At 37.3% G+C, this 26039-nt stretch overlaps 1 protein-coding gene across 3 annotated transcripts in view; it reads left to right on the top strand.

The window, feature by feature from the left end:
* LOC143227044 (acidic amino acid decarboxylase GADL1-like) overlaps nt 1–25221 on the top strand; it is a 46883-nt gene extending 21662 nt beyond the window's left edge. For 2 of the 3 annotated variants that reach the window (XM_076458591.1, XM_076458590.1), the window contains exons 3-6: nt 4443–4536; nt 19999–20089; nt 21683–21792; nt 24932–25221. In XM_076458591.1, the coding sequence (XP_076314706.1) occupies nt 4443–4536; nt 19999–20089; nt 21683–21792; nt 24932–25122 (486 nt within the window). In that variant the 3' untranslated portion in view covers nt 25123–25221. The remainder of the gene's footprint in view (nt 1–4442; nt 4537–19998; nt 20090–21682; nt 21793–24931) is intronic. The other variant, XM_076458589.1, reaches the window with a different exon arrangement.
* Nucleotides 25222–26039: the final 818 nt, after the last annotated feature.

Raw genomic sequence — 26039 nt, 5'->3', positions numbered from 1 at the left:
TAAGCTTACAGGATCAACTGCTAACCTCCCTCGTTCCGGACGCCTCACCAAAATTCCAGAGAGAACCAAGAGGAAGTTTCTTAGAGAAGTTAGTAGGAACCCTCGTTTAACACGTAATGACATACAGAAACTGGGGTTGAAGTAAGCGCCTCTACAGTTACGAACATGTTACCCTCTTCTGGGTTCAAAGCATGCCGTCCTCGTAGAACTCCATATTTAAAGCCTGTTCATTTAGAAGCACGATTGAGGTATGCAAGAAAGCATGTAGATAAACTCTTTACCTATTGGAAGAGTATTCTTTGGTCAGACGAGACTAAAGTCGAGCTTTTTAGCCACAATGATATTTGCTATATTTTCCGTAAGAAGGGGGAACGAAATCTTCCAAAGAACGCCGTCCCTACAATTAAACATGGAGGTGGCTCGATCATGCTATGGGGTTCCTTCACCTCTTCTGGTGTAGGCAGCCTTCACCGCGTTAACGGAATCATGAAAAAAGAAGAGTACGTTGATATATTAGGCACTTATATCAAGAATTATGCTCGGAACTTGCGGCTTGGGCGTCGTTGGGTCTTCCAGCACGACAATGACCCTAAGCACTTATAGAAATATGTGCAATCTTGGTTGCAGAGGAACTATATAAGCGTTCTGGAGTGGCCATCGCAGTCACCCGATCTCAACCTAATTGAAAACGTTTGGCATGAGTTGAAGACCAGGGTTCATCAGCGTCATCCGAAAAACTTGCAAGAGTTGGAGGCCTTCTGTAAAGAAGAATGGAAGAAAATACCAGTCGAGTACTGTCAGACGATCATGGAGGGCTATGAGGAGAGATTGCACCAAGTAATTTACCTGAAAGGCTACACAACTGACCATTAAAGTAGACGCACGAACACTTTTTGCATCTCCTATGTTTGGTTATTTGTTTATAAACAGTTTAATTGTCGTTAAATTTACATAAAACTTTATGTTGATGTGTGTTTGTATAATATGAAAAATATACTATACTTTCATTATCCTAATCGTGATACTTTTTAAGTTATAAGGAAAAAACTACTCACGACACAGGGGTACGAACACTTTCTTTCGTAACTGTACCTGCGCTGTCCCCACTGCAGGAATCTAACTTCGGGTTTCAGCGTTATAAGCTCTCATGCTTACCGCCGAGCTACCGGGAGGATTATTTGCCCTAGAAAAGTCACATTTCAAAACTGCTGTCAGATTCAGTTGTAATGGTGGTTTCAACGTATAGGCCTAACTTAGATCTTATTTACTAATAGAAACATTTTTTAAATTTGGAAAGAGATCTCACAATTATCATGTAACCAGGTAATAAATGTGTAATTGTACTGTTTTGACCTTTGGACGGTTATAATTTAAGTTGGCAAACACTCAAGCCATTTCTACATGCTCCATGTTCAGATTCATTTTCCTGTATAAATACAGTGGTACCTCAGTTCTCGAACGACTCCCTTGTCGAACAATTCGGTTTTCAAACATATTGTTTGTGAAAAAAATGTCTCAATTGTCGAATAAACTCGATTCCCGAACCAAGCTGTCGTGGCCCGAACCCCCGAAATAACCCGACTGATGACCCGAACGACTCTTCGACCATTTTCGGCCCACGCCAAGCTTGCCCAAAACATTTTACCCGCACCTGTCGCTTAGTCCACACCCCCGCTAAAATCTGCAGTGAACGTTCTTGTTTTTCTTTTGTTGTTTTTCTAAATATTCTGATTAAATAAGCCACCATGAGGTCAAAGAAGGATAACGAAAGCAGCAAACCAAAAACAAAAGTTGTTAGAGCCACAATAGAGGTGGAAAAAGATCTGATAGCGAAGTATGAGAGTGATGCCCCCATGTCTGACCTTGCTACACAGTTTGGTATGGCGAAGTCTACAGTCTACAACATACTGAAAAATAAAGAGGTCATCAAAGAAGCTGATGTTGCAAAAGGAGTGACAGTGTTTACGAAACAAAGATCACAAACAATGGAAGAGGTAGAAAAACTGTTGTTGATTTGGGTAAACGAAAAACAATTAGCTGGTGATAGCATTTCTGAGACCATCATTTGTGAGAAAGCAAAGCAGTTGCATGCTGACCTCCTAAAAAACACCCCTGGAACGAGTGCTGATAGAAGTGATGTCTTTAAGGCTAGTAGGAGGTGGTTTGAAAAATTTAGGAAGAGAAGTGGCATACATAGTGTGGTGAGACATGGGGAGGTGCCAGTTCCAACAAAGACGCTGCTGATAAATTTGTTAGGGAGTTTAAGAACTATGTAGAAACTGGGGGTTTTATTCCCCAACAAGTGTTTAACTGTGATGATACAGGCCTCTTTTGGAAGAAAATGCCAAAGAGGACCTACATCACCAAGTCACTGCTAGGACACAAGCCAATGAAGGACAGGCTAACTCTATTGTTATGTTGTAATGCAAGTGAGGACTTAAAACTTAAGCCTTTGCTTGTGTACCATTCTGAGAACCCGAGGGTTTTTAAGAAAAATAATGTCCTGAAAAGTAAACTAAGTGTCATGTGAAGAGCTAATAGTAAAGCATGGGTAACCAGGCAATTTTTTGTGGAGTGGGTCCATGAAGTGTTTGCCCCAAGTGTAAAGAAGTACCTCACGAAAAAACAGTTATCACTCAAGGCCCTTCTTGTGATGGAAAATGCACCTGCTCACTTACCAGGCTTAAAGGACGGGTTGGTGGAGGAGTACAGTTTCATTACGGTGAAGCTCTTGCCCCCTAACATGACTCCTCTCATTCAGCCCATGGACCAGCAGGTCATATCGAACTTTAAGAAACTCTACACCAAAGCATTGTTTCAGAGGTGCTTTGAAGTGACTTCTGACACAGAGTTAACCCTCAGAGAGCTCTGGAAAATCACTTTAATATCCTCCATTGCTTGAGGATCATAGACAAAGCCTGGAGGGAAGTGTCTTTGAGAACCATGAACTCAACCTGGAAGAAATTGTAGCCAGACTCAGTAGCAGATATTTGAAGGCTTTGAGGCTGAGCCTGTTGTCGAGGATATTGTCTCACTAGGCAAGTGTATGGGCTTGAATATGAGTGGTGATGATATGGAGGAGTTGGTGGAAGACCACAACACTGAGCTCACCTTGGAAGAACTCCAAGACCTTCAGAAGGAGCAGCAATAGAAGGTAACTGAGCAAGTGTCTTCAGATGAGGAGGAAGGAAGGGAGGATGTTTCTAGTTCACTAATCAAGGAAATGTGTAGAAAATGGGGAGAGTTAGAAAGTTTTGTGGAAACATTTCACCCTGACAAAGCTGTAGCAAACTGCAGCATTAACCTTTACAATGACAATGCCATATCTTACTTCAGAAACATTTTAAAATGCAGGCAGAAACAAACCTCATTAGAAAAGTTTTTGTGAGAAATAGGTCTAGTGAGTCTCAAGCAGGTTGTAGCAGTGTAAATAGACAGAAAAGAGAAAGAACACCAGAAGGAGAGTCACCTGACGTTTTTATGGAAGGTGACTCCCCTTCTAAACAATAATAACCCTCCTACTCTCCACGTTCCTCACCACCTTTCACTTACACCATCAGCTCTCCTCAGCACAGGGAAAGTGCAGTTAAATTTTCATTTATTATTTTTATTGTGTTTATAGTTTTTGTGGTTGACATGTAAGTATTATTATACAGGTATAAATAAGCAATATTTTTACTTAAAATGATTCATAATGCATAATAGTTGGAGGTCTGTAACGGATTAATTTAATTTACAGTATTTCGTATGGGAAAATTGATTCGGTTTTCGAACAGCCTTCTGGAATGGATTAAGTTCGAGAACCGAGGTACCACTGTACTGTATTTATATTTAGATAAACATACTGGAAGAATATGTTTATTTTTAGGACAAAGCTACACAGTGAGCTATCAGTACAAGAATTGAGTTGCGATTTTAGTTTCATAAGCCTTCAAACTTACCAGTGAGGGGTTTGTTAAGTTTTGAATTTGTTGTATAATCCTTACGGAATACTTACGTTGTTCAGAAGCAGTGTCAATGAAACATGAGGTGGAACTTAAGGGAAAATGTCTGTATCTGAGTTAAAACTGAGTTAATTTCGTTCAAGGTTCATTTTTGTAACTCATAATACAAACGAATTTTAACATTAACTTTCAATGTGGCTGGATGATAAAATGTCAGATCCATTTGGGCTTAACCTAGAATCACAAAATCACAGTTATGTAATTGAAAAACAAACAAGGAACTTTGAGAATCCATTAAGTTCAGTAGTATTATTTTGTCATTGTAAATATATATAAACCTTAATTTGAAGCATGTTATTATACCAAGTGTTCGTAATTCCTGTTTGTTTAGAAAATTAAGGTCTGTACATAGAATTGCAAAGTTAAATTGGGTCACTTATGTTGAAAGTTATGAGGAACAACAAGTTAATTTACTGAGAACTATTAAAATTGTTTCAGAGAAATCTCGGCTTGAAAATTCTTGACGAACCTGCAAGCAACGAAGAGCTGCTTGAATTTTGTGAGGACGTGATGAGATACAGCGTGAAGACTGGTAGGTTTTCAAGAAATGTATAGCTGGCTGAAATGATTGTATATTTAGGTTCTGTTGGTATGTACTGTTACTAAACCTACAATCGGTAAACACTGTGTTATACGATAGTTTCTAAATTGGTTTGAAAGTCTCAGGTTTTACGTATCCACAACAACTTCAGTGCTTACTAAACCATTTTTAAACTCAGGTTTACGAACGTCTAAGGTGTTTAAACACTCATTGTTGTACAAAACATATTTGGAAATGATCGTGTAGGAACTTTTAAAATGTTTCACTATTTTTTATATTATAATAACATAAAGGAATGTTTTATAGACGTTTTTTTTTTCTGTCCTCCGCTAGTACAGCAGTAAGTTTACGGATTTACAGTGCTAAAATCAGAGGTTCGATTCCCTTCAGTAGGCTCAACAGATAGCCCGATGTGGCTTTGTTATAAGAAAACACACAAACCTATTGTTTTTAATCAAGTTTCTCCATTTAAAATAAAAGATTATCAAATTACAAATACATTAATTTTCGATGAAGTGCGATTAAACGTTTCTAATTCTCACAAACATTACTTTGCCTCTAAAAAAGTCAAGTTTAAATATTATAATCAACGTATTTAGTGTTTCCTTCCTCAGTTGGGTTTGGTTTGAATTTCGCGCAAAGCTACACAAGGGATATCTGCGGTAGCCATTCTTAATTTAGCAGTGTAAGACTAGAGGGAAGGCAGCTGGTCATCACTTCTCACCGCTAACTCTTGGGATACTCGTTTTACCAACGAATAGTGGAATTGATCATCACATTATGACGCTCCAACGGCTGAACGGACGAGAATGTTTGGTGTGAATGGGATTCGACCCCGCAACCCTCGGATTACGAGTCAAGTGCATTAGCTACCTGGCCATGCCAGGCACCCTGTTGTGACAGAATTAAATTTTATGAAATACAACGCTAAAATCAGGGGTTTGGTTTCCCGCATTGGATATAGTACACAGACAAATGTGACTTTGTTTTAAAGCAAAGATAATTTTTTTTTGGCGCGGAGCTTTCTAATACAGTTTAAATTAAAATTTCGAAGTACTTTATGTTTCTGGAATTCTAAAAAGGTTTTAAAGCATACTTTTAGTGGAGTTGTTGTTATTATTATTATTACTTTTTTAATCAAATTCCTCAAAGGGAGAAAGGTCTTCCATTTTTTGAGTTAATTTTTTCTATTATAAGCCAGGCCTAAAATACTGAATAAAAATATTGAAAAAAGTGTGCAAACAACAACGAAACTTAAGGCTCGGCATAGCGAGGTGATTAAGGCACTAGACTCCTCATCTGAGAGTCGCGGGTTCGAATCCCCACACCAACCAGCTAGCCCTTTCAGCCCTGGGGCGTTATAATGTTACGGTCAATCCCACTATTGGTTAGTAAAAGAGTAGCCTCACAGTTAGCGGTACGTGTTGATGACTAGCTGCTTTCGAATCCTCAGCCCGAAACGTGCTCACCAGTCCTGGATTAACCATTAAGCAAAATAAGCGCGTGCTTCGGGCACCAACGGATGGGGTACCACAGAGTTTTTCCACTAGTGATCATGCCTTTAACTCTTTCGCTGCCACGCTCAATTTTAGTCTTTTTTTTGTAATTGTTTGACTTTACCCTGCTTTATTGAAAATATTTTCTTTGGCTCAGTGAGTGACTTAAGTTTTTCGAGAACTTACTAAATTATGTATCTGAAGTAAGAAGTAATTGATATGCGAAAGATTACTGTAAAAGCAGTACAAAATGTTGATAAAACTTCAGGTAAAAGATGACTGTATGGCCTTGAAGATTAAATACTTTTCTCAATCATTCTTTCTATTGGTTATTTGTAAGAAATCATAGGCAGTGGAACTTTTTGTTTTTCCTTTTACTGCTTTATTCAGTCACATCTACAGAAAATAAAAGTATAACACAGAAACATAAGTCAAACGTAATGGTGACAGATGTGAACAGAGACGTGGCTACTTTTATGTTTTTTCAGCTTCTGTTTTCGAACGTTATATTTCGGTTATTATCTCGTTTGTTTTATTTGCGTTAGTACTGCATTATTCATGTGTGTTTTGTAATATTTTTTCTCACTGCAGCTTTTTTGAGCTGTAATTTTTGGCTTTAAACAACTTGCTATAAAAAACATCATTTGTGTGTAAGTACATGTTTTGAAATTTATCATACCAAGAAAACATTTAGAAAGGAATATTACTGTAGCAATGTCACAGTTCTTAGATTACGTGTAACCTATACGAGTATTTGGGTATGTATGTAATCCCTTGTGATTATGTAATAATATAAACAGATCTGAAGTTGAGATTTATTTACGGAATAAATAGCCAACAAAATTTTGTCAGATATGCCATTTTCAGACCCAAAAATTGAAATCACAATTATATTTTCCTTACTTCTTTCTTGATCCTATCCTGACGTCATAATGCCTTGATCCGGCCCTCTGGTGACATTTTTTAAGAGACGAACGTACAATTTGAGACAGAAACATATAGACAACAACAACAAACTGTTAAGTGTAATTCAACTATTTTGCGACTATAAATTCAGATCAGTATGTGTTCTATAACATTTCTTAAAAGCTGGGAAAACACTCAACTAATCGGAGCAGTCTAAAGGCTATAATTCGACCTTTTAGGTGAAATTGCGTAGGACTTCGGCATGTACGACAATATAATTCTTAACGTTGTTATGCATACATTATAATACTGTTATTAGTACAGTGCTGTGGCACCGTGGTCATACAAAGATACTGTAAAGAACCGACAAATCAACAAAATCAATTTAGGATTGTCTGAAAAAGTCCGTAAATTGAACAAGTTCCTGTGAGCAAGGTTAGTACTGAGTACTAGGCCTGACGTTAGTGTTGTTAGCTGAGAACCGAGTGACAATAACGTAAGGCCTAAATACCGTAACTAGTTTAGTGTAAGTACACTGGAAACGCTACTGTAGCCTGGAATAATGAAGTGGACTATTCCTAGTTGAAGGCCGTTGTTTTGAATTTACCTTCGCATGCAGGTAAAGTTTCAGATACATGCCTATTTTGTTGATGTACGGTTTGTTGGCTCATTGAAAGTACGCAGGTCAAAACAGAGCTCAAAGTTGAGGTTACAACTCATTCTTTAGATATTTGATTAGGATTAAGGTACTCTAGCCTAGGCCTAACCTAGTATTTGGTTGTTCAACGTGGAGTACAGTTTACAATTTGATTGCATGTTATGTATGTGTAGGCTTACCAAAATTTCCAAGCCTCAAACCGGAACAGTTTTCAATTTTTATTATTGGTACCGGCACTGATATAACAAAGAAGTGCTTTCATAACCTAACTCTCCTAAAGCATTAATGCTGCCACGAAAAAAGAAAAGAAAAAAGGAATACTGATAGTTTATATCTTTAACATTTATTTAAATTCAGCAAGGCAAGGAACATCAAAATTTAATTAATTTTTTACTGAACACTTTTTTGTGACCATTCATATTTTTTCACTTGAATGAACTTTCTTCAAAATATCTTTAGTTTTATTTTTTTAAAGAACTCACTGCAACTCAAGTCAATACTGAGCTTACAATGCAACAGCCTTTTTACTGTTGATTCATTCATTCGACCTCTTCCTTGAGACCAAATGCTATTTATCACTGAAAACACTCTTTCAGTCGGGACATAAGTGCCTGGTAAACAAAAATGTACTCCATAACTTGCCTGAGATTAGGCACAGAAATATTTTGATCTTTGAAGTGGTCGCCTGGCATGGCCAAGCGCGTAAGGCGTGCGACTCGTAATCCGAGAGTCGCGCCCGCGTCGCGCTAAACATGCTCGCCCTCCCAGCCGTGGGGGCGTATAATGTTACGGTCAATTCCACTATTCGTTGGTAAAAGAGTAGCCCAAGAGTTGGCGGTGGGTGGTGATGACTAGCTGCCTTCCCTCTAGTCTTACACTGCTAAATTAGGGACGGCTAGCGCAGATAGCCCTCGAGTAGCTTTGTGCGAAATTCCAAAAAACAAAAAAAAACAAATTGAAGTGGTTAAAAAGTCCCACCCATATTTCTTAACAACCTATTTCTTTTGCTTTCCGCTCGTCACATTTTGAAGACCAGAAGGATTTAGCAAGAACAACATCATCAACATTAATTGCAGAATTTTGAAGCGTTTCATTAATTTTTTCAGCAACTGCTTCTAGGTCAGGCCACAAGAAGACACTATTTTATCCAAACAAAGTATTCCCCGCCACCAAAACTGTTTACCCAGAGCTTAATATAAAACAGACAGCAATAATAAAAACTGGTAAATTCCTTCCTAACCAAGTCTACCTGGCATCCTCTCTCTTCCTCTAGCGCATTGAGTTTTGTTTTTTTTTGCACCAAGACAAATAAAGTTATTATCTCGTCTTTCTTTCAGGTTGGTTTTCAACTTATTGAGTTCTACAACAATATCACTTGAGTTACTTTTGTTTTCTCCATGGATAAAATCACTTTATTGAACAAGCCTAGTTGTCCAAACAAACCATAGATACATTTCTCCACATTTACTCTCAAAAAATCTTTTTATTAACAATGGACACTATTCTTGTGAATAAAAATATGACTTCCATCCTTCATAAATCTAGAGAATTCTCTGAACAGCTGGTAATAAAGACAGAAATCGCGTATTTCCATATTGGAGAACCTTCTTGTACTCAATTTCTACAAACTAACAGAATTATTTTAGGTGTGTAACATGCACAGTGTAAATATAGAAATACTTGTAAATTTTGACCACCAAGCTTTCCACTTCAGTAGGAAGGACGTTAACTGCAGTTTGGAGACAGTTATGTATAATATGAGCACCACAACCAACACTCACAATATTTCTGCCAAGTTCCTTCTTCAGTCGACTATATACATTGTTTTTTCCCTTTCTCTTTATACATCTAAAATCTGTATTGTAGTTTTCACCACAGTAAGAAACAGTTTTTTTGATAAATCATGTTTTTTTTAAAAGTGGACACCAAGAAATTTCTGATGTCACTCCAGGAATGAACTTTCTCTCCTTCCTCTGGCAAAAATATCGCACCATGACAGGTATAATTTTGGCATCTTTTCGGTTTGAAGCATCTGCTGTAAGCGAAACAAATTGGACCTCTATTAAGTCTCTCTTCAATCCCTCTGTTGCTAAAGGAACAAATGCATTCAAAATAATAGCCTCAATAGCCTGGTAGAACTGAACTTTGGTTTAAGTAACTTTGCTATCAGTTTGGAAGAGTAATCAGCTGTTTTAAAGCTTATGTTATGGACAGCACTGTGATAGGAAAAGGTTGCTTCCTTGGCAGCTATTAACAAGTCACTCTCTTCAGGCACAAGTTTTTTGAAGAACACATAAACCCTTGAACTTTAATGAGCTATTGAAAGATTAGCTGCATGTTTAGCAGTTTTTAAATGGTCTTTTATGTCTGAACAGCCACCATTTGAAAGAGAGAACTCAGATGAACACTGCAAACATTTGACTCTGTCTTCCTTGCCACAAATGTTTTTCAAGAATGGATATTCATTTTGCAATTCATTGTTGAGTGTGCACTTTCTTTTACCAGTTTTGGACATTATGACTTGGATTAATTTCTAAAATAAAAGAACGAAAATAATTTAGCATGTACCATATGACTAATGTAATAAATAAAGCAATCGCAAAGCACAAAGCTTTGCATATGTTGCTGTTCGCCGCTTTTGCAGCTGCCCTTACGCGCGAACCCCCAATAGCAGCCCACTGATGAATCATTATACTTGTACAGGTACCGTATCAGCTGTCTGAATTTCATCTGATACAATACCTTTGAAAATTCGCATGCTACAGCACAATGGCTCCCTCTACCAATCAACTAATAAAATGAAAACTTAAAAATTATTTTTTGTCAACACCAAGTCAGGACTCTTTTCAGATTTTAACATTTTTCGTTTATCCTTTTTGAAGTTTATGCCTTTTCATCAAAAACCAGAACATTCCGAGACAATTCAGTGTCAACCGGGACGTATGGTAAACCTATGTATATATACTAGTATAGAATGATCACTGTGTATATAGGCTACTACAGTACGTGTTGCTGATCACAAATTATTTTGGAATACTTTTTGGTTCACAATGGATTTGCATATTACCATTTACATTGCTTCTTGCATACAGCTACCATAGCAACAACCTTAATGAAACATTTGCAATGACTGAAAACTAATTATCCTAAAATTGATTGAAGCCAGTGTCGAATCGATTCGAGACTGCTCAATTAAGTGGTGCATACAAGAGAAAACTGGCAAAAAAGAACCAACAAAAGGTTTTGGATTTAGTGACCGAGACTGGAAAGCTGACTAATCTTTTCACTCAACTTACACAACATGATCTTCTAAGTTAAAACCCTCTATGCTATCAGAAGTCACTTGTACTGTATCTGACTCTGACAAGATTAAAGTTGAACCAAGCTCCACACCTATGAGTACCATTTTGTCCACTTCAAGTTGATGATGACGTTGAGGTGTTAGAGGCTGACTCAACTGGCATAAGTCTCACAACTGATCTCACTTTGTCTGTAAATTCTCCTGATATCTCTAGTGTTAGTGTTGATGCAAGTTGCTCAACAAGACAGTCTGAAGTTGAAATAATTACTGAAAATGAAAATCTACTGGAGTATAGTAAAATGCTTCAGTCTACAAAAGATGAAACTAAAGCAAATGATCCAGGGTTATGACTTGATTTCTCTGCTGATGATGTGGTTTATTAGATTGCTTGTGGACCCACTGACTGTCAACACCATAATGAGCCATTTGGTAAATCTTGCCGGACTTTCATTAGTGGCAAACCAAAGAGATGCTGTTCGCAAAACTTTTCTTTCTGGTAAAAGCCAATGGTCAATAATACAAGAGAGAGTGGTTATTGTATTCAACATCAACACGGGATCATTTTACTGCTTTGTTGGTAAATTTTTTTGCTTCTAAGTTTTCCTCGCGTTTTGTTGAAAGAGAAGGGTTCAGTGACCGGCGAAATACTATTGTAATTGATCATTATGACAGAAGCACTACTCACCGAGACTCTATGTTAACGTATTTAACTTACAGACAAGGTTTAGGCTTGCGACGAGAGCTGGAAAAATAAAGTAAAGAAGAGTGCAATCACTAGGAACATGTCTTGGAGCGTGTAATAGCTGTTATTCGTACGTTAGCTGAACATGGCCTGGCTTTTCGAGGAACAGATGAAACATTTGGTTCACTGCAGAATGGGAATTTTTAGGGCTGCTTTAGCTCATGAGTCAGTTTAATCCATTTTTAGCGGGGCACATTTCTAAATATGGAAATTCTGGAAAAAGAAATCCTTCTTGTCCAAAACCACCTGTGAAGAACTCGTTGAACCAATGGCTCAGAAGGTCCACGCGTTCATTGTTGAAGAAGTAAATTATTCTGGTTATTTTAGTTTGTCAGCCGATTCGGCGCCAGATCTATCACATATAGATCGGTTAAGTATTCTACTTCGATGCGTAAAAGATGGGCAGCATATTGAACGCTTTTTAACCTTTCTAGAACGGAAAAGCCATACCGGTGAGGAAATGGCAAACCAGGTATTGTAATACTTACGTGAAGTTTGCAAAATTAATTTTTCAAAATGTAGGGGTCAGTCTTACGACAATACTGCTAACATGTCTGGGCGTTATAAGGGGATGCAGCAAAAGATTTTAGAAGAAGAAAAGGTTGCCGTGTATGTGCCCTGTGCAGCCTATTCACTAAATCTGGTAGGCCGAAGTACTGTTGACTGCTGTCAAGTGACAGTTAATTTTCTCTCTACAATACATTTGCTCTATACATTTTTTTTTAAGTTTCAACCAGCCGATGGAAAATTCTTAAAGCTTGTCTTGGAAATGAAAGTGTGTTAAAATTCCTCTCTGATACCATATAGGAAGCACATGCTATAGCAACAACAGCAATTTTGAAATCTTTCTTTAAGGTTTTGGGAGCTTTAGAATGTCTAACTGAAAACCAGTCACAAAAGGGAGACACTAAAAGAGAAACACAATACTGCAAATAAGATGCAAGAGTTAGAATCTGTTTCTATGTTGATCATGTGGGATGAGATTTTGCAAAGGTTTCATAAAGCAAGTCAAGTTCTGCAAAATGAAGATGTGAACTTAAAAAACGTGCAGATCTATACGGGTCGTTAGCTGACCAATTACGCACTTTAAGGGATGACTTTGAAAGATTTGAAGCAGTTGCAAAGGAAATACTATCAGATGTTGATTACAATGCAGCTTAAACTTGCAAACGTGTCAGTAAGAAGGTACTCAATGATGGAAATGCACAAGAAGTAGATCTGAATATAAGAGATAAATTTCGTATCACCACCTTCTACAGAATTGTTGAGAAACTAGAAACCCAGATAAGAAGAAGGGGAGAGGTGTAAAAAGAAATAGCAAACAGATTTTTTTCCCTAAGTGATGTGTCAAATGATGTCACTTCATCTCCTGAAACTGAAAGGTACTCTCAGTCTTCTCAAAAGCTAATTAATGATTACCCAGAGGATTTGGACACTAATTTATCTGCCGAGCTTCAGCAGTTTCACTCATATGCGCGTCATATGTTCAGTGCAACAAACACTGTAAAAACCAGATTCAGTCATGCTGAACTTTATAAAATAATTTCAAAAGACAAAATTGAGTGTGCATTTCCAAACGTATACATTACATTGTATATATTTTTAACATTAATGGTCACAAATTGCACAGCTGAGCGTTCATTTTCTCCACTCGAGCATATTAAAAATCCCAACAGAACAACTATGCGACAAGACAAGCTGGATGCCTTGTCTCTGTTAAGTATCGAAGCATATTTGTTACGCCAAATTCGTTTTGAGGACTTGATAAAAGTCTTTGCAATTAAAACAATCTATAATAAAACTTTTAAACATTTAAATAAATATTAAGGTAAATAATTTGCTTACAGGGTTTTAAGTTCAAAGTGAAAAATTGTTAATTAACATCAAAGTGAGAAATTGTTAACTCAGTGAAAATAAATATACAGTAAAAATAATTCTTTTTAATTACCATTAATCAAAGAAGCGAGTTCCCTCAGCATTTCTAAATAAAGGCCTCAGTCATTGCTTGATTTTGATTCTGAAAGGGCAGTTTACCCAGTCAAGGGTATCTAATCAATTACAGTAAATTTTAAAAACCAATTCGCCAGCCGCCAGGGTTCTCCATCCTCGAGCCAAGGTCTGGCTCACTTCACTTTCGCTGCTTTCGTCCAGTTCTCCCGTCCTTCCTCTCACTCACAAATATTTTTGAAATGTTAAAAATAAAGTAAAAATTCCATGGATATTTTAAATCATTTCTCACGTAAGGGGACGAAGAGGAACTACAAAGTTCCTGAACACCCCAGTTGGAGAGAGAACTCTTCTGATTTCTCTCTCTCTAAACTGAACCCCTGCCACGTTAGTTTAGTTTAGTTAGTTTGATTTTGATCCATGTCCAACCTGTTAAATAAATAAAATAAGTTTTTATTTAATATAATTGTGGGGTCTGACGTGGAAGAAAACTGAAGAAGGGTTATAAATTTTCAAACTTTTATTTCACTTTCAGCACTTATTGAGTCTTAATGTCCTGTCAGTTAAGCAATGGAGGGGCTGAGAGGGACACCATTGTTGGGCTGTGCTTAAGGCATCAGTTGCCCTTAATCCGGCCCTGGTGCTCACCTTTTCAGCTGTGAGGGCGTAATAATGTGACGGTTCTTCATACTATTCGTTAGCAAAAGAGTAACCCAAGAGCTGGCTTTGAGTGGTATTTACTAGCTGTTTTTCCTCTAATCCGTCACTGTTAAATTAGGGACGGCTAGCACAGATAGCCTTTTTGTGGTTTTGCGCGAAATATGACGAATTTTTCTTCGTTTACGTAAGGCAGGAAACAATTTTATCGGTTGTGCGTCGTAAAACTTTATTTTATTCGCAACACATCACCAGGGTTACCTGGCATCATCAGATGGCGTACAAGAACTCTGTTCAACCGATAATAACTTGTGTGAATTTTAAAACACATCTCTTTCTTATATTTGATTGTCCACAGCAACAAAACAATCCAATACTTTGGATAAAGATGATGAACTATTAAGAGTGGCACCAGGGGTGGTTTTATGTCTTTTTTTTTTAATTTTAACGAATCTTATTTTGTGAAACAAATAAACATTAATCCCATGATTTGCCAGATCACAGCAAAAACGTTATGCTTAACCCTGACATTGGAAGAAAGATGTCATCGACACTGGTTTTTGCAGAACGATGCGTGGTTAATGTTCTACAACATACTAGCTGAGGCCAATAAAAAAACTGTGTTCCAATAAATATCTTTTTTTTTTTCGCGAAAGTACTTGTTTTGTTTCTTATTTACAGGATTTCTAGAGTAATACAAAATAATTCTGATCGCAGACGCTGAGATCCCGAGCTTCACTTGCCTTAGGCCTAACATTAGTTACACCTTATAACAGTGGTTCCCAAACTGGGGGTTTATCGGGGGTAATGGAGGGGTGACAGAAAAAAAGTTAAAATTCTGAAAATCAAGAAAACATTGAGGTAGCTGGTATTAGGATTAATGTTAACTTAGTCTTAGTATGTTAAGTTGTAAATTAAACCTATTTTAAGTATGTAATAAAGTTAAACCAAATAATAATAAACATCAAAAACTAATATACAGTAGTAGAAAAGAAAAAAAATATGTATCTAAGTGTGTGGTAACCTAAAAGTATTTTGACAAGTATGCTTCAGAACACAAGTCACTCAGTAACCCTGATGACTCATCGACGTGTCCAGTACGCGTCACTCACTGCCTGAGGTTGCCTCTATTTCATACTGTCAGTTTCTATGTGAGCATCAGCCGAGGTAGACAAAACCTGGTATGTATGTGTACTGCCCTGTGCAGTATAGTTAGTATTTACCTACTATTACATCATTCCTATGCTGAATAAGCTCTTGTAATGCTATCTAGAATGTCATGAAAAAATAAATAATAAGTTCACATTGTTAACACTTTTTTATGCAGTTTTTCTTTTTCTGCAGATTAAACAATAAAATGTCTAAAAAGCGCTCCTACTCTGACGCCTTTCTTCGCTATGGCTTTGTGAATTTACCTTCTGGTGGAGAGGATCGGCCACAATGTAGTATGTCACAAAGTGTTGACAAATGAAAGCCTCAAGCCATCAAAACTCTCAGCTCACCTCCAGAAGTGCCATCCAAATCTTCAAAATGAGGATCAGGCTTATTTTCAGCGCCGGGCTGTAGCACTGAAGAATATCCAGTTCGGTTCATCTGGAATTCAAGCCCAAAAGCTTCAAGCTGCGGTCGAAGCATCTCACTTTGTTGCATATAAAGTTGCCGAACAACAAAAATGCCACACCATTGCAGAGAATCTGATTATGCCTTGTGCATAATCTCTATCAAACAACACAATCCGCCGACGAGTCGATGACATGGCATTAGATATTCTGTCCCAAGTTACAACAGAGATCAAGGAAAGCTCATATAGCAAATTCTCCTTGCAATTTGATGAATCGTGTGACGTATCCAGTTGTGCTGTTCTCCTTGGTTCGTTCGTTACGTCCACCAGGACAAGATCAAAGAAGAGTTCCTATTATGCGAAGGTCTGCTGACAACCACGAAGGGAGAAGATATCTTCAATATCATCAACAGTTTCTTTACCACGAATAGATTGGATTGGAACAGCGTTCAACAGGTAGGGAGAGATGTTTATATAAAGTCTAGATTAGTATAAATAAAATGAATTACATGGCATATAGTCATATAGTTTTATTTATTGTACAAGTAGCTGTAGTGTAGCTAATATTTTATACATAATTCACAAAAACGTATCGTGCCTGTCGTACTGAAATACTAAAGTACCAAAATAAATTAAATTAAATTAAAACCATATAATTTTAACGCAAAAGATAAGTAAGAATGACTAACTGACGCAATCTATAATAGTTTTTCTTTTTTAATCTAGGTCTCCGTCGATGGAACACCGTCGATGATGGGTCGTAATCGTGGATTACGGGGCCTTATACAAGCTGTGAATCCAGAAATTTCTGTATATCATTGCATCATTCATCGGTACTCTCTTGGATCAAAAAGCCTGCCTGGTAATCTGAAATTAATGTTTGAAGATGTGTTGAAAATCGTCAATTTCATCAAGTCCAGAGATGTGAATTCGCGCATATTCAGGGAGCTGTGCAAGGAAATGGGAGAGCAGTATCAAGTTCTGCTCTACCACACCGATGTTCGCTGGTTGTCACAAGGCAAGGTTGTACGTCGAGTCATTGAGCTTCGAACGGCTCTTCAGGAATTTCTGAAACAAGAAGAATCTCCTTTTGCTACCAAGTTCACTGATAAGGAGTGGCTTGCTCGACTTTGTTACTTGGGTGACATATTTGCGGAGCTGAACAGTGATAATCTGCAACTCTAGGGCCAAAACACGACTGTCATTGATGCCCATCACACTGTGACTGCATTTCTGGGAAAACTGAGACTCTGGATTCGACGCTTGTAGAAAGGAGTGATCGCTCAGTTTCCCACCCTAGACCAGTTTGTTGAGGAGAATAGTTATGATACTGGATCACTTTTACAGACCATCAACAAAGAGATGAGCGACCATTTGAAGGGGCTTGAAACAAGCATGCAGCACTACTTTCCAGAGAGTGACCTAAAAACAGCCAGTCTTCAGTGGATCATTCATCCCTTTTCTGTACCTGATGAGGCCATTCATGATGATGATTTCCCTGCAAAGGAGGAGTGGATCACAATGCAAGCAAATGAAGCCTTGAAAGTCAAATTCCAAAACCAAAATGCAGATTCCTTTTGGATTTCACAACTAGCTGACTCGCCAACTCTGTCCAAGAGAGCCTTGAAGTTGTTGGTATCATTCTCAACAACGTATCTGTGCGAGAAGGGGTTCTCAACCGTGCTGGGGATGAAAACAAAAAGAAGACTCGCTTGAATGTTGCAAACGATGCCAGGCTGGCACTTTCAGCCACAAAGCCAAGAATTCTAAACTAGCTTCAAGTATGCAACTCCATCCATCCCACTGATGTTCTTGACATCTTTGGCAATATTCATTAGAAATGCACAATGATCAAATACAATAATTAAAAGTGTAATTCAGTGTAAATAAATTATATAAATAAATTGTAAATAAATAGTGTAATAAATAAAGTGCAATACATCTCTAGTTTAATTTAGCCATATATATCAATGTTGAAATCATTTTGTGAAAGGGGTAACATACTTAATGTGTCATGTTAAATTGGGTAACAAGCTGAAAAAGTTTGGGAACCACTGCCTTATAAAGTATGATAAAGAAATAAGTTAACACTGGAACTTCAAAAAAATTTGTAAATGTTTTTTGCCTTAGCTTAGTTAGGGCTAAACTTTATTACACTTAGTACTATCAGTAAATAAACTTGTAATATTATTCTCTGACCTTACCACAGGTCCTTTTTAAAAATTCTATAAGCTTTTAATACGTCATTGTACAGAACGTCTTGTTAAGTATGTTTACATCCGTTGAAACGAAAGTGCGCGCGTGCGCATTTAAATAGTAAGGTGTACGCGCATTTTCAGGACAGACAAAAACTGAATATTAGTATGATAAATTATTCTATACTTTCACTCATAAGTCTTTAGAACAACTATTGTTTATTTGTTATTAAGCGTAAAGCCACATAATGGGCTATCTGTGCTTTGCCCATCACGGGTATAGTTGGCAGATTTTTAGCATTATACGTTCTCAGACTTAACCACTGAGCTATCGGGAAGCAAATATCTAGTATAATCGTATCATATTCAAACTAAACCTACGGAACGGACAGCGGTCATGTTTTTGAATACACTGTGGATGGTCATTCTAAAATAATTTTAGACCAGGATAAATCCTATATGGCCTAATGGTTATGGCCCTCTACTCGTAATCTGAGGGTCTCGGATTCGAATCCCGTCTCATCAAACATACTCAACCTTTCAGCCGTGGGGCATTATAATGTTACGGCCAGTCTCACTACTCGATGATAAAAGAGTAACCCAGTAGTTGGCGGTGGGTGGTGATGACTAGCTGCCTTTCCTCTAGTTGTTCACTGATAATGTTGGGATGGCTAGCACAGATAGCTCTAATGTAGCTTTGCGCGAATTTCAAACCAAACCAATCATATCTACGTAACCTTAGTTTGCTACAGTACGACTGACTGTTTTAACAAAAAGATTCAAATGACATTATGTCCACTTTACATAATAAAATGCGCCTGGCATGGCCGAGCGCGTAAGGCGTGCGACTCGTAATCCGAGGGTCGCGGGTTCGCGCCCGCGTCGCGCTAAACATGCTCGCCCTCCCAGCCGTGGGGTGTATAATGTGACGGTCAATCCCACTATTCGTTGGTAAAAAGAGTAGCCCAAGAGTTGGCGGTGGGTGGTGATGACTAGCTGCCTTCCCTCTAGTCTTACACTGCTAAATTAGGGACGGCTAGCACAGATAGCCCTCGAGTAGCTTTGTGCGAAATTCCAAAACAAACAAACAAACATAATAAAATGTAAAGCATTCATTTAAACGAGATAAATATACGTACAAATGTGATGTACATATGAATTTCAATTAAGTAATGAGTAGCTGGTATTTAGTTAATTTTTAAAACTACCGCCTGTAGATGTTTCAACATTGTTTATCAGCATCGAGTTTCCACTAGAACACGTATGTGTATGTATAATGTAAACATAAAATTATACAAACAGTTGAGTTTATATTCACATCAAGAAAAGGCCTTTGTAGCAAACAGTAAGACCACATCTGCGATAAAATAAAACATTTATACAGTGAGCCTACCAAAACTGCTGTACAACAAAAAGAAATTCCCCAGGGCATTGGCTATAATGTGGGGTATAAAACATGCCCTGGTTTTTGAAGGTTACTGGGATAGTACACCACCTATCAGTCTTAACCTCCATACGCAAAGCCTCACATGTAAGTTACAATTAGATAGTAAAATAAGAAAGAAAAAACGATAAGAGAGCAAGAGATGGATTCCAGGATCCACAACGTTCCACGTCAATATCATCCTTCACTGCCCGCTGGCAGTCATGGGTAGGTGACTGTTCTCAGAAGGAAAGAAGTGAAAAACAAACAATAAACAAGGGGAAAGAAAAAATCGAGGTTGAAAGGAAACATATGGTGATGAATATATGAATTATTAATAACATGTGACTTAAAGCAACCTACCTACATAGATCAGAACTAATCAAATGGAATTTACTGAAAATTTGTCGCTTTACGAATAGCGTATCTGGTTTGAATTTGCATTGTAGTTATTAATTATATATAGTTTTCGATAAATATTGTTCCACAGTGTCTTCAAAATGCACCCAAAGGGATACTCCATCATTCTATATATACGTTAATTATTCTCACCATTCAATCTTACAGGTCACCCAATGTTTTTAAATCAGTTGTATCACGGGATGGACGGCTATGGTGTTGCTGGTGCATGGTTGACCGATGTCCTAAACACTAGTCAGTAAGTTTTTGTAGCAAAAACCATTTAATAAATATGCTGTGAAATTCAGATTGACTTTAGTCATTATTATACGACTATGGTATTCTAACGTACAATACTGGATATAATTATGGAAAAGTAGAGCTGATAGACATATAGGGCTCATAAACAATAAGTAATTACAACTAAATTGTAAACTTCTCATTAGTGTATTACATTAACATTGAAAAAAGTACAAAAACGAATAAATTGCGCAGTGCGCTAGTATTTTGTATTTTTTTTGAAGAGTAGAACACAACTTGGTTTTAACTTTACCAATGTATGCTTGTTAAATATTGTTTCCAACTGCTCCTAAACATTCAGTAGAATTGTTTGATTGTCCTCTTACCTTCTCAGGATGTGGAATTTATGAAGACCAAGCCACGGTTACCAGCATTCCATATGCCTCATTTACACCAAACGATCGTTTTTCATCACATGTAATACGTCCTTGTTATCAGTGTTTTCCTGGAAGACGAATCCTTGTCCAACAGGTGTTGTTTCTCGGGAAACAGTATGATGGATAAGAGTGTTGTTGTACCAGTCAGCAGAGAGGGTGCCATCAATTTTGAGAAGATGTACAACACCATTTAGATGAGATGTAACTCACACTTTTATTGTTGTGCGTTCACTGCGTTGGTACCCTTCTTTCTGCCAAAACAAACTATTATTAATCATTTCTAAAACAATTTAAATTTGTATTTAACCGAAAAACAAAAACCTTCGCACTTTTCTTCGTCCAGGAATTTGAAATATGACGCTCATTTTAGTTTTGGTTAGCTCTCCTAAGGAGTGGGTTTTTGAGCATGTAAATTTATTTTGTCATGCTAATTCGTATTTTACTATTCAGGAGTTAATAATTACACCTATACTTACAGCCAAAAGATTGAAAAATTAGTGCATCACGTAAAGAGTTACTTAACGTCACTTTTAAAGAGACGGAAGATGCTACCTCTTCAGCGATACTTTTCTTAGAATTTCCATACAGCTATAGCTAGTTGGAGGAAATAACCAAAACTTGGACTTCTACACCTCATTTTTATTCAGCACGTCTCTACTGGAAGATAAGAATGTATTACCAAACGACTGCTGGGAATAGTATAACAGCGTGTACCTTCAATTGGCGTTATGTTAATGTGGTACTCTTTGATTGGTTGGATGAAGCTAGTCATGGTGTAAACTATCAATAATTGGTGGAATTTATTTTCTTAAAAAAAAAAAAAGAGGAGGAGAAAACTTGTAACGTTTTAATTTTAAGTTCATTTTATTCACTGTTTCCACAATCACTTTACTTAATACTGTAGTTTGGTTACTTTAATATTTTGAAAACTGCCATTACTCCTACATTTCATTAGTGAATTGTTTTTTATTAGCAATTTAATCAAGCTGTAAATTAATTCGCATTTTGACGGGTAAGATTATATATTGAGAGTAAATGGAGACAATGTAAGTTAATCACAACTGTATATATATAGTTTTGTTAATGTGAGATTTGTAATTTTTCATAATGGTTTTGCGAAAATACACTGCAAGACTACATTTCCGTTTCATATAATGTTTTATTTTAACTGATAGATCTACTTATGAAATATCGCCGGTATTCACCGTAATGGAAACGACTTTGATTCGTCATATTATTAATAATTTTATTGGCTGGGATGACGGAGAAGGAATATTTTCTCCAGGTATGTGTCACTGTTTATTTACTATGAACGTTTTCACACTGATAAAAAGATACATTTCTGAATAATTAGCTACTTGTAGTTATTGTATAGTGATACTTATATTTTATTGTTTCTGGTTTTGTAGTTTGTTTTAGTTTTTTTTTAATACATCTACGCTTTTCTACTTTATCTATAGAGCATATACAATAATATTTGACTACAGAGATTATAAACAGTTCATAAGTTGTTTTATAATGGTTTTGTCACTAGGTGGAGCGGAAAAGCTAGATGTCTTAGACGTCATTATGCAGTTGGTATCTTTATAAATATAATAGCACTGTCTGTCGTATCTTCATGTAATTATTTCGTAGGGTGTGGATGACTCTTCATAAAATTAGTGTGGTGGTTCATTAGGCCCATGGCGGGATACATTCAAATATTCAGTTTTGCATTTTACGTTTTTATCGACGTTTTTTGCCACTACGTCAACCCCTGTGAATGGATCTTCACCATATTTGTAATGGGGTTCATTGGATCTATGGAGAGATACATTAAAATTTTCAGTTTTGTGTTTTTCTGGACATACTAGCGTTTCTTACAGCTACATATAAGGGAAGCAACTTTTCATTTCCTAAAGTAACCTTTCATCAATCATGAATTTACATAACTTTCGTCCAGGAGATCGGTACTCCAGCTAGTTTACATAACTTTCGTCCAGGAGATCGGTACTCCAGCTAGTTTACATAACTTTCGTCCAGAAGATCGGTATTCCAGCTAGTTTATATAACTTTCGTCCAGGAGATCGGTACTCCAACTAGTTTACATAACTTTCGTCCAGGAGATCGGTACTTTAGCTAGTTTACATAACTTTCGTCCAGGAGATCGGTACTCCAGCTAGTTTACATAACTTTCGTCCAGGAGATCGGTACCCAACTAGTTTATATAACTTTCGTCCAGAAGATCGGTACTCTAGCTAGTTTATATAACTTTCGTCCAGGGATCGGTACCCAACTAGTTTACATAACTTTCGTCCAGGAGATCGGTACTCTAGTTTACATAACTTTCGTTTACCCAGCTAACTTTCGTCCAGGAGATCGGCACTTTTAGCTAGTTTACATAACTTTTACATAACTTTCGTCCAGGAGATCGGTAGATCGGTACTCCAGCTAGTTTACATAGTTTACATAACTTTCGTTCGCCAGGAGATCGGTACTCCAGCTTGTTTACATAACGTTCGCCCAGGAGATCGGTACTCCAGCTTGTTTACATAACGTTCGCCCAGGAGATCGGTACTCCAGATAGTTTCTAATATGTTATTCTTTCATTATTTTGGCCCTATTCTCGTTGGCCTGGTGGTTAAGGCGCTCGACTTCTAATCTGAGGGTCACGGGCTCAAATCCCCGTCTACTAAACATCTTTGCCGTTTCGGCCCTATGAGCAGTTTAGTATTACGGTCAATTCCATTATTCGTTGGTAAAGGAGTAGACCAAGAGTTGGCAGTGGGTGGTGATGACTAGCTGCCTTTCCTCTGGTCTTACACCACTAAATTAAAGACGACTAGTGCTGATAGCTCTCGTGTAGCTTTGCGCAAATTCAAAAACAAACAAACAAATCGTTAGCCTGGCATGGTCTGGTGATTAAAGTACTCGACTCGCAATTTTAGGATCGCGGGTTTGAATTCGTGTCATCGAACGTGTTTGTCTTTTCAACCATGGGGGTGTTATAACCTGACGGTCATTCCCACTATTCTTCGGAAGAAGAGTGCCTTCCCTATAGTGAATAACTTCTAAATTAAAGATGGCCACCGCAGATAACCCTAATGCAGCTTTGCGTAAAACAAGCTATTTTCATTTTCGGCCCTTTGGTTAGCAAGCCCAGGTTGTGAATCCGAGGATTTACGGTTCGTATTTTATTGCTGCAAAAATATTATTAGGAGTAAAAAGACCAGAGGGAAGACAGCTAGTCATCACCACCAACTCCTGGGTTACTCTTTTACTAACGAATAATGGGATTGACCCTCACTTATCACCCCCACAACTGAAAGGCCGAGTATGTTTCGTGTGTCGGGGATTCGAACTTGCGACCCTAAGATTGCAGAGTCAAGAGTCTTGTGAACAAGGCTCTTGTGAACGCGGACTGTTTTAAGGACTTTGTAAATACGTATGTAAATATATCAACAGGTCTTTTAATTTTTACAGAATACTGACTATAATTATAAGATGAAAAGAAAACCAGCTTACACCAGGAAAGCAATGTCTGTACATTGACAAGTTGGAGACTATATTTTTAGTCGAAGATTTGAAAGCTATATATTAGAATTAGGACAAAATCTCAGTACATTATGACAGTAAAACATAACTTGATAAGGACATGTTAGCCTCATTGATTAATTAAAATATCTCGTTGGAAATGTTAAAATAGTCCAAACACCACAATTTTCGTTTACGTTTTCACATAAAGATTTAGATGATATAGTCTAAACCCTGGCCAGTGTAAGCTTCATCAGCCCAAACAACACCATGAAATTAAGCCAATTATATGTTATTGGTTTTATTGAACAACGTGAAAGCTACACAGAATTACTTGCGCTAATCATATTTAAATTTAAAATGATAAATTAGTAAATCCCACCCACCGCCAACTTTTGGGCTACTCTTGTCATACTGAATAGTGATATTTGGCTGATGTTTTGGGGCCATACACAGCAAGATATTTGTGGGTGGTAGCTGGAACCAATTCGTCAATTTTAAGATCTACAGTCCAGTACGCTAACATAACAACTGCTTGACTCAAATGCGATCCTGTTGAAACGAAAATATTAATTAGTCAAGCATGGTAATAATATATGACTCTGACAGTTTAATTTTATATTTTTGTCTCAGGACTCGATCACTCGCATCTTCCTCTCCTAATTTCTAATTTTCTAATGTGAGACTAGCGAATGGGAAATAAAGAATGGTGTATGGCGTATCCCCACCGCAATGTGGGTCTTAACTCCACGGTTATCTCCAAAACCTAGGATACATTTTATAATCCCACGGTGTAGCTTGTACTCAGGATCTTTTTTTTAAAGAAAAAAGCAGTGTATTTTGTTAATTTTAATGTGTTTTGTGTATGGCTTAAAAATTTAGTTATACAAGAATGTGAATTTTGCAAATAGGAGGTTCTGTGGCCAACATGTACGCCATGTTCGTAGCTCAGCGTAAAGCTTTACCGGACCTGAAGGCGAAAGGACTTCTGGGATTTCCTCAGCTGGTGGCGTTTGTTTCGGAAGACGTAAATATGAATTTTAACATCTTTTATTGGTCGTTGGCTAATACAATAGTAATAGGTAACATAACTGCTAATTAGAGTTGCAAAATGATCATACAGTCGTTACGCACAGAGTAGGTGACTATTATAATGGTTTACCTTTCTTTAACATCATATGAATTCTGGTATCCATTACCAACTTACCTGTATTTTAGTCACACACACAAAATTACGGTTATTTTCCTTAGTTGGGCCCGGTATGGCCAAGTGTGTTAAGGCGTTCGACTCGTAATCCGAGGGTCGCGGGTTCGAATCCCGGTCGCATCAAATATGCTCGCCCTTCCAGCCGTGGGGGCGTTATAATGTTACGGTCAACCCCACTATTCGTTGGTAAAGAGTAACAAGTGTTGGCGGTGGGTGGTGATGACTAGCTGCCTTCCCTCTAGTCTTGCACTACTAAATTAGGGACGGCTAGCACAGATAGCCCTCGAGTAGCTTTGTGCAAATTCAAAACAAAAACAAAACAAAATTTTCCTTAGTTCAACTATGTTGTGAACAAATAACTGCCTGATTTCTAATTATTTCTATTTTATTAATTTAAAACGTAGCCCATTACGTAGAACTATCTGTTTACAGAAAAAATAATACAGGAATAGATGAAATAGATAGAAAAAAGATCAGATGACGTAATAATCGTTGTAATCATGTTCGAAAGGTTTACAACGATTAATTAGTTTAGTTATCATGTGTGATTTTTAAAATTATTTTTAATAACCCTCCACACTCTGTGGCGCTGGTAACGTCACTGATTATACATTGTCCACCACGGCTATCGAAACCCAGTTTCTAGTGGCACACGTCCAAAGACATACCGCTGTGTCACTGGCGACTCTTATTAGTTTTCATGAATTATTGAATGCCGTTCATAAGTTACATTTGTTTATAGAATAACAGATGGAAATTTAACGTTTTTGTATACCACAATACATGTTAAGGAAAGTTATCACAGTAAACCA

This window comes from Tachypleus tridentatus, chromosome 9 (genome assembly GCF_004210375.1).
Source record: "Tachypleus tridentatus isolate NWPU-2018 chromosome 9, ASM421037v1, whole genome shotgun sequence".
Classification (NCBI taxonomy): domain Eukaryota; kingdom Metazoa; phylum Arthropoda; class Merostomata; order Xiphosura; family Limulidae; genus Tachypleus; species Tachypleus tridentatus.
Note: the sequence above shows the minus strand (reverse complement) of the source record. Positions and strands in the feature narration are given on the sequence as shown.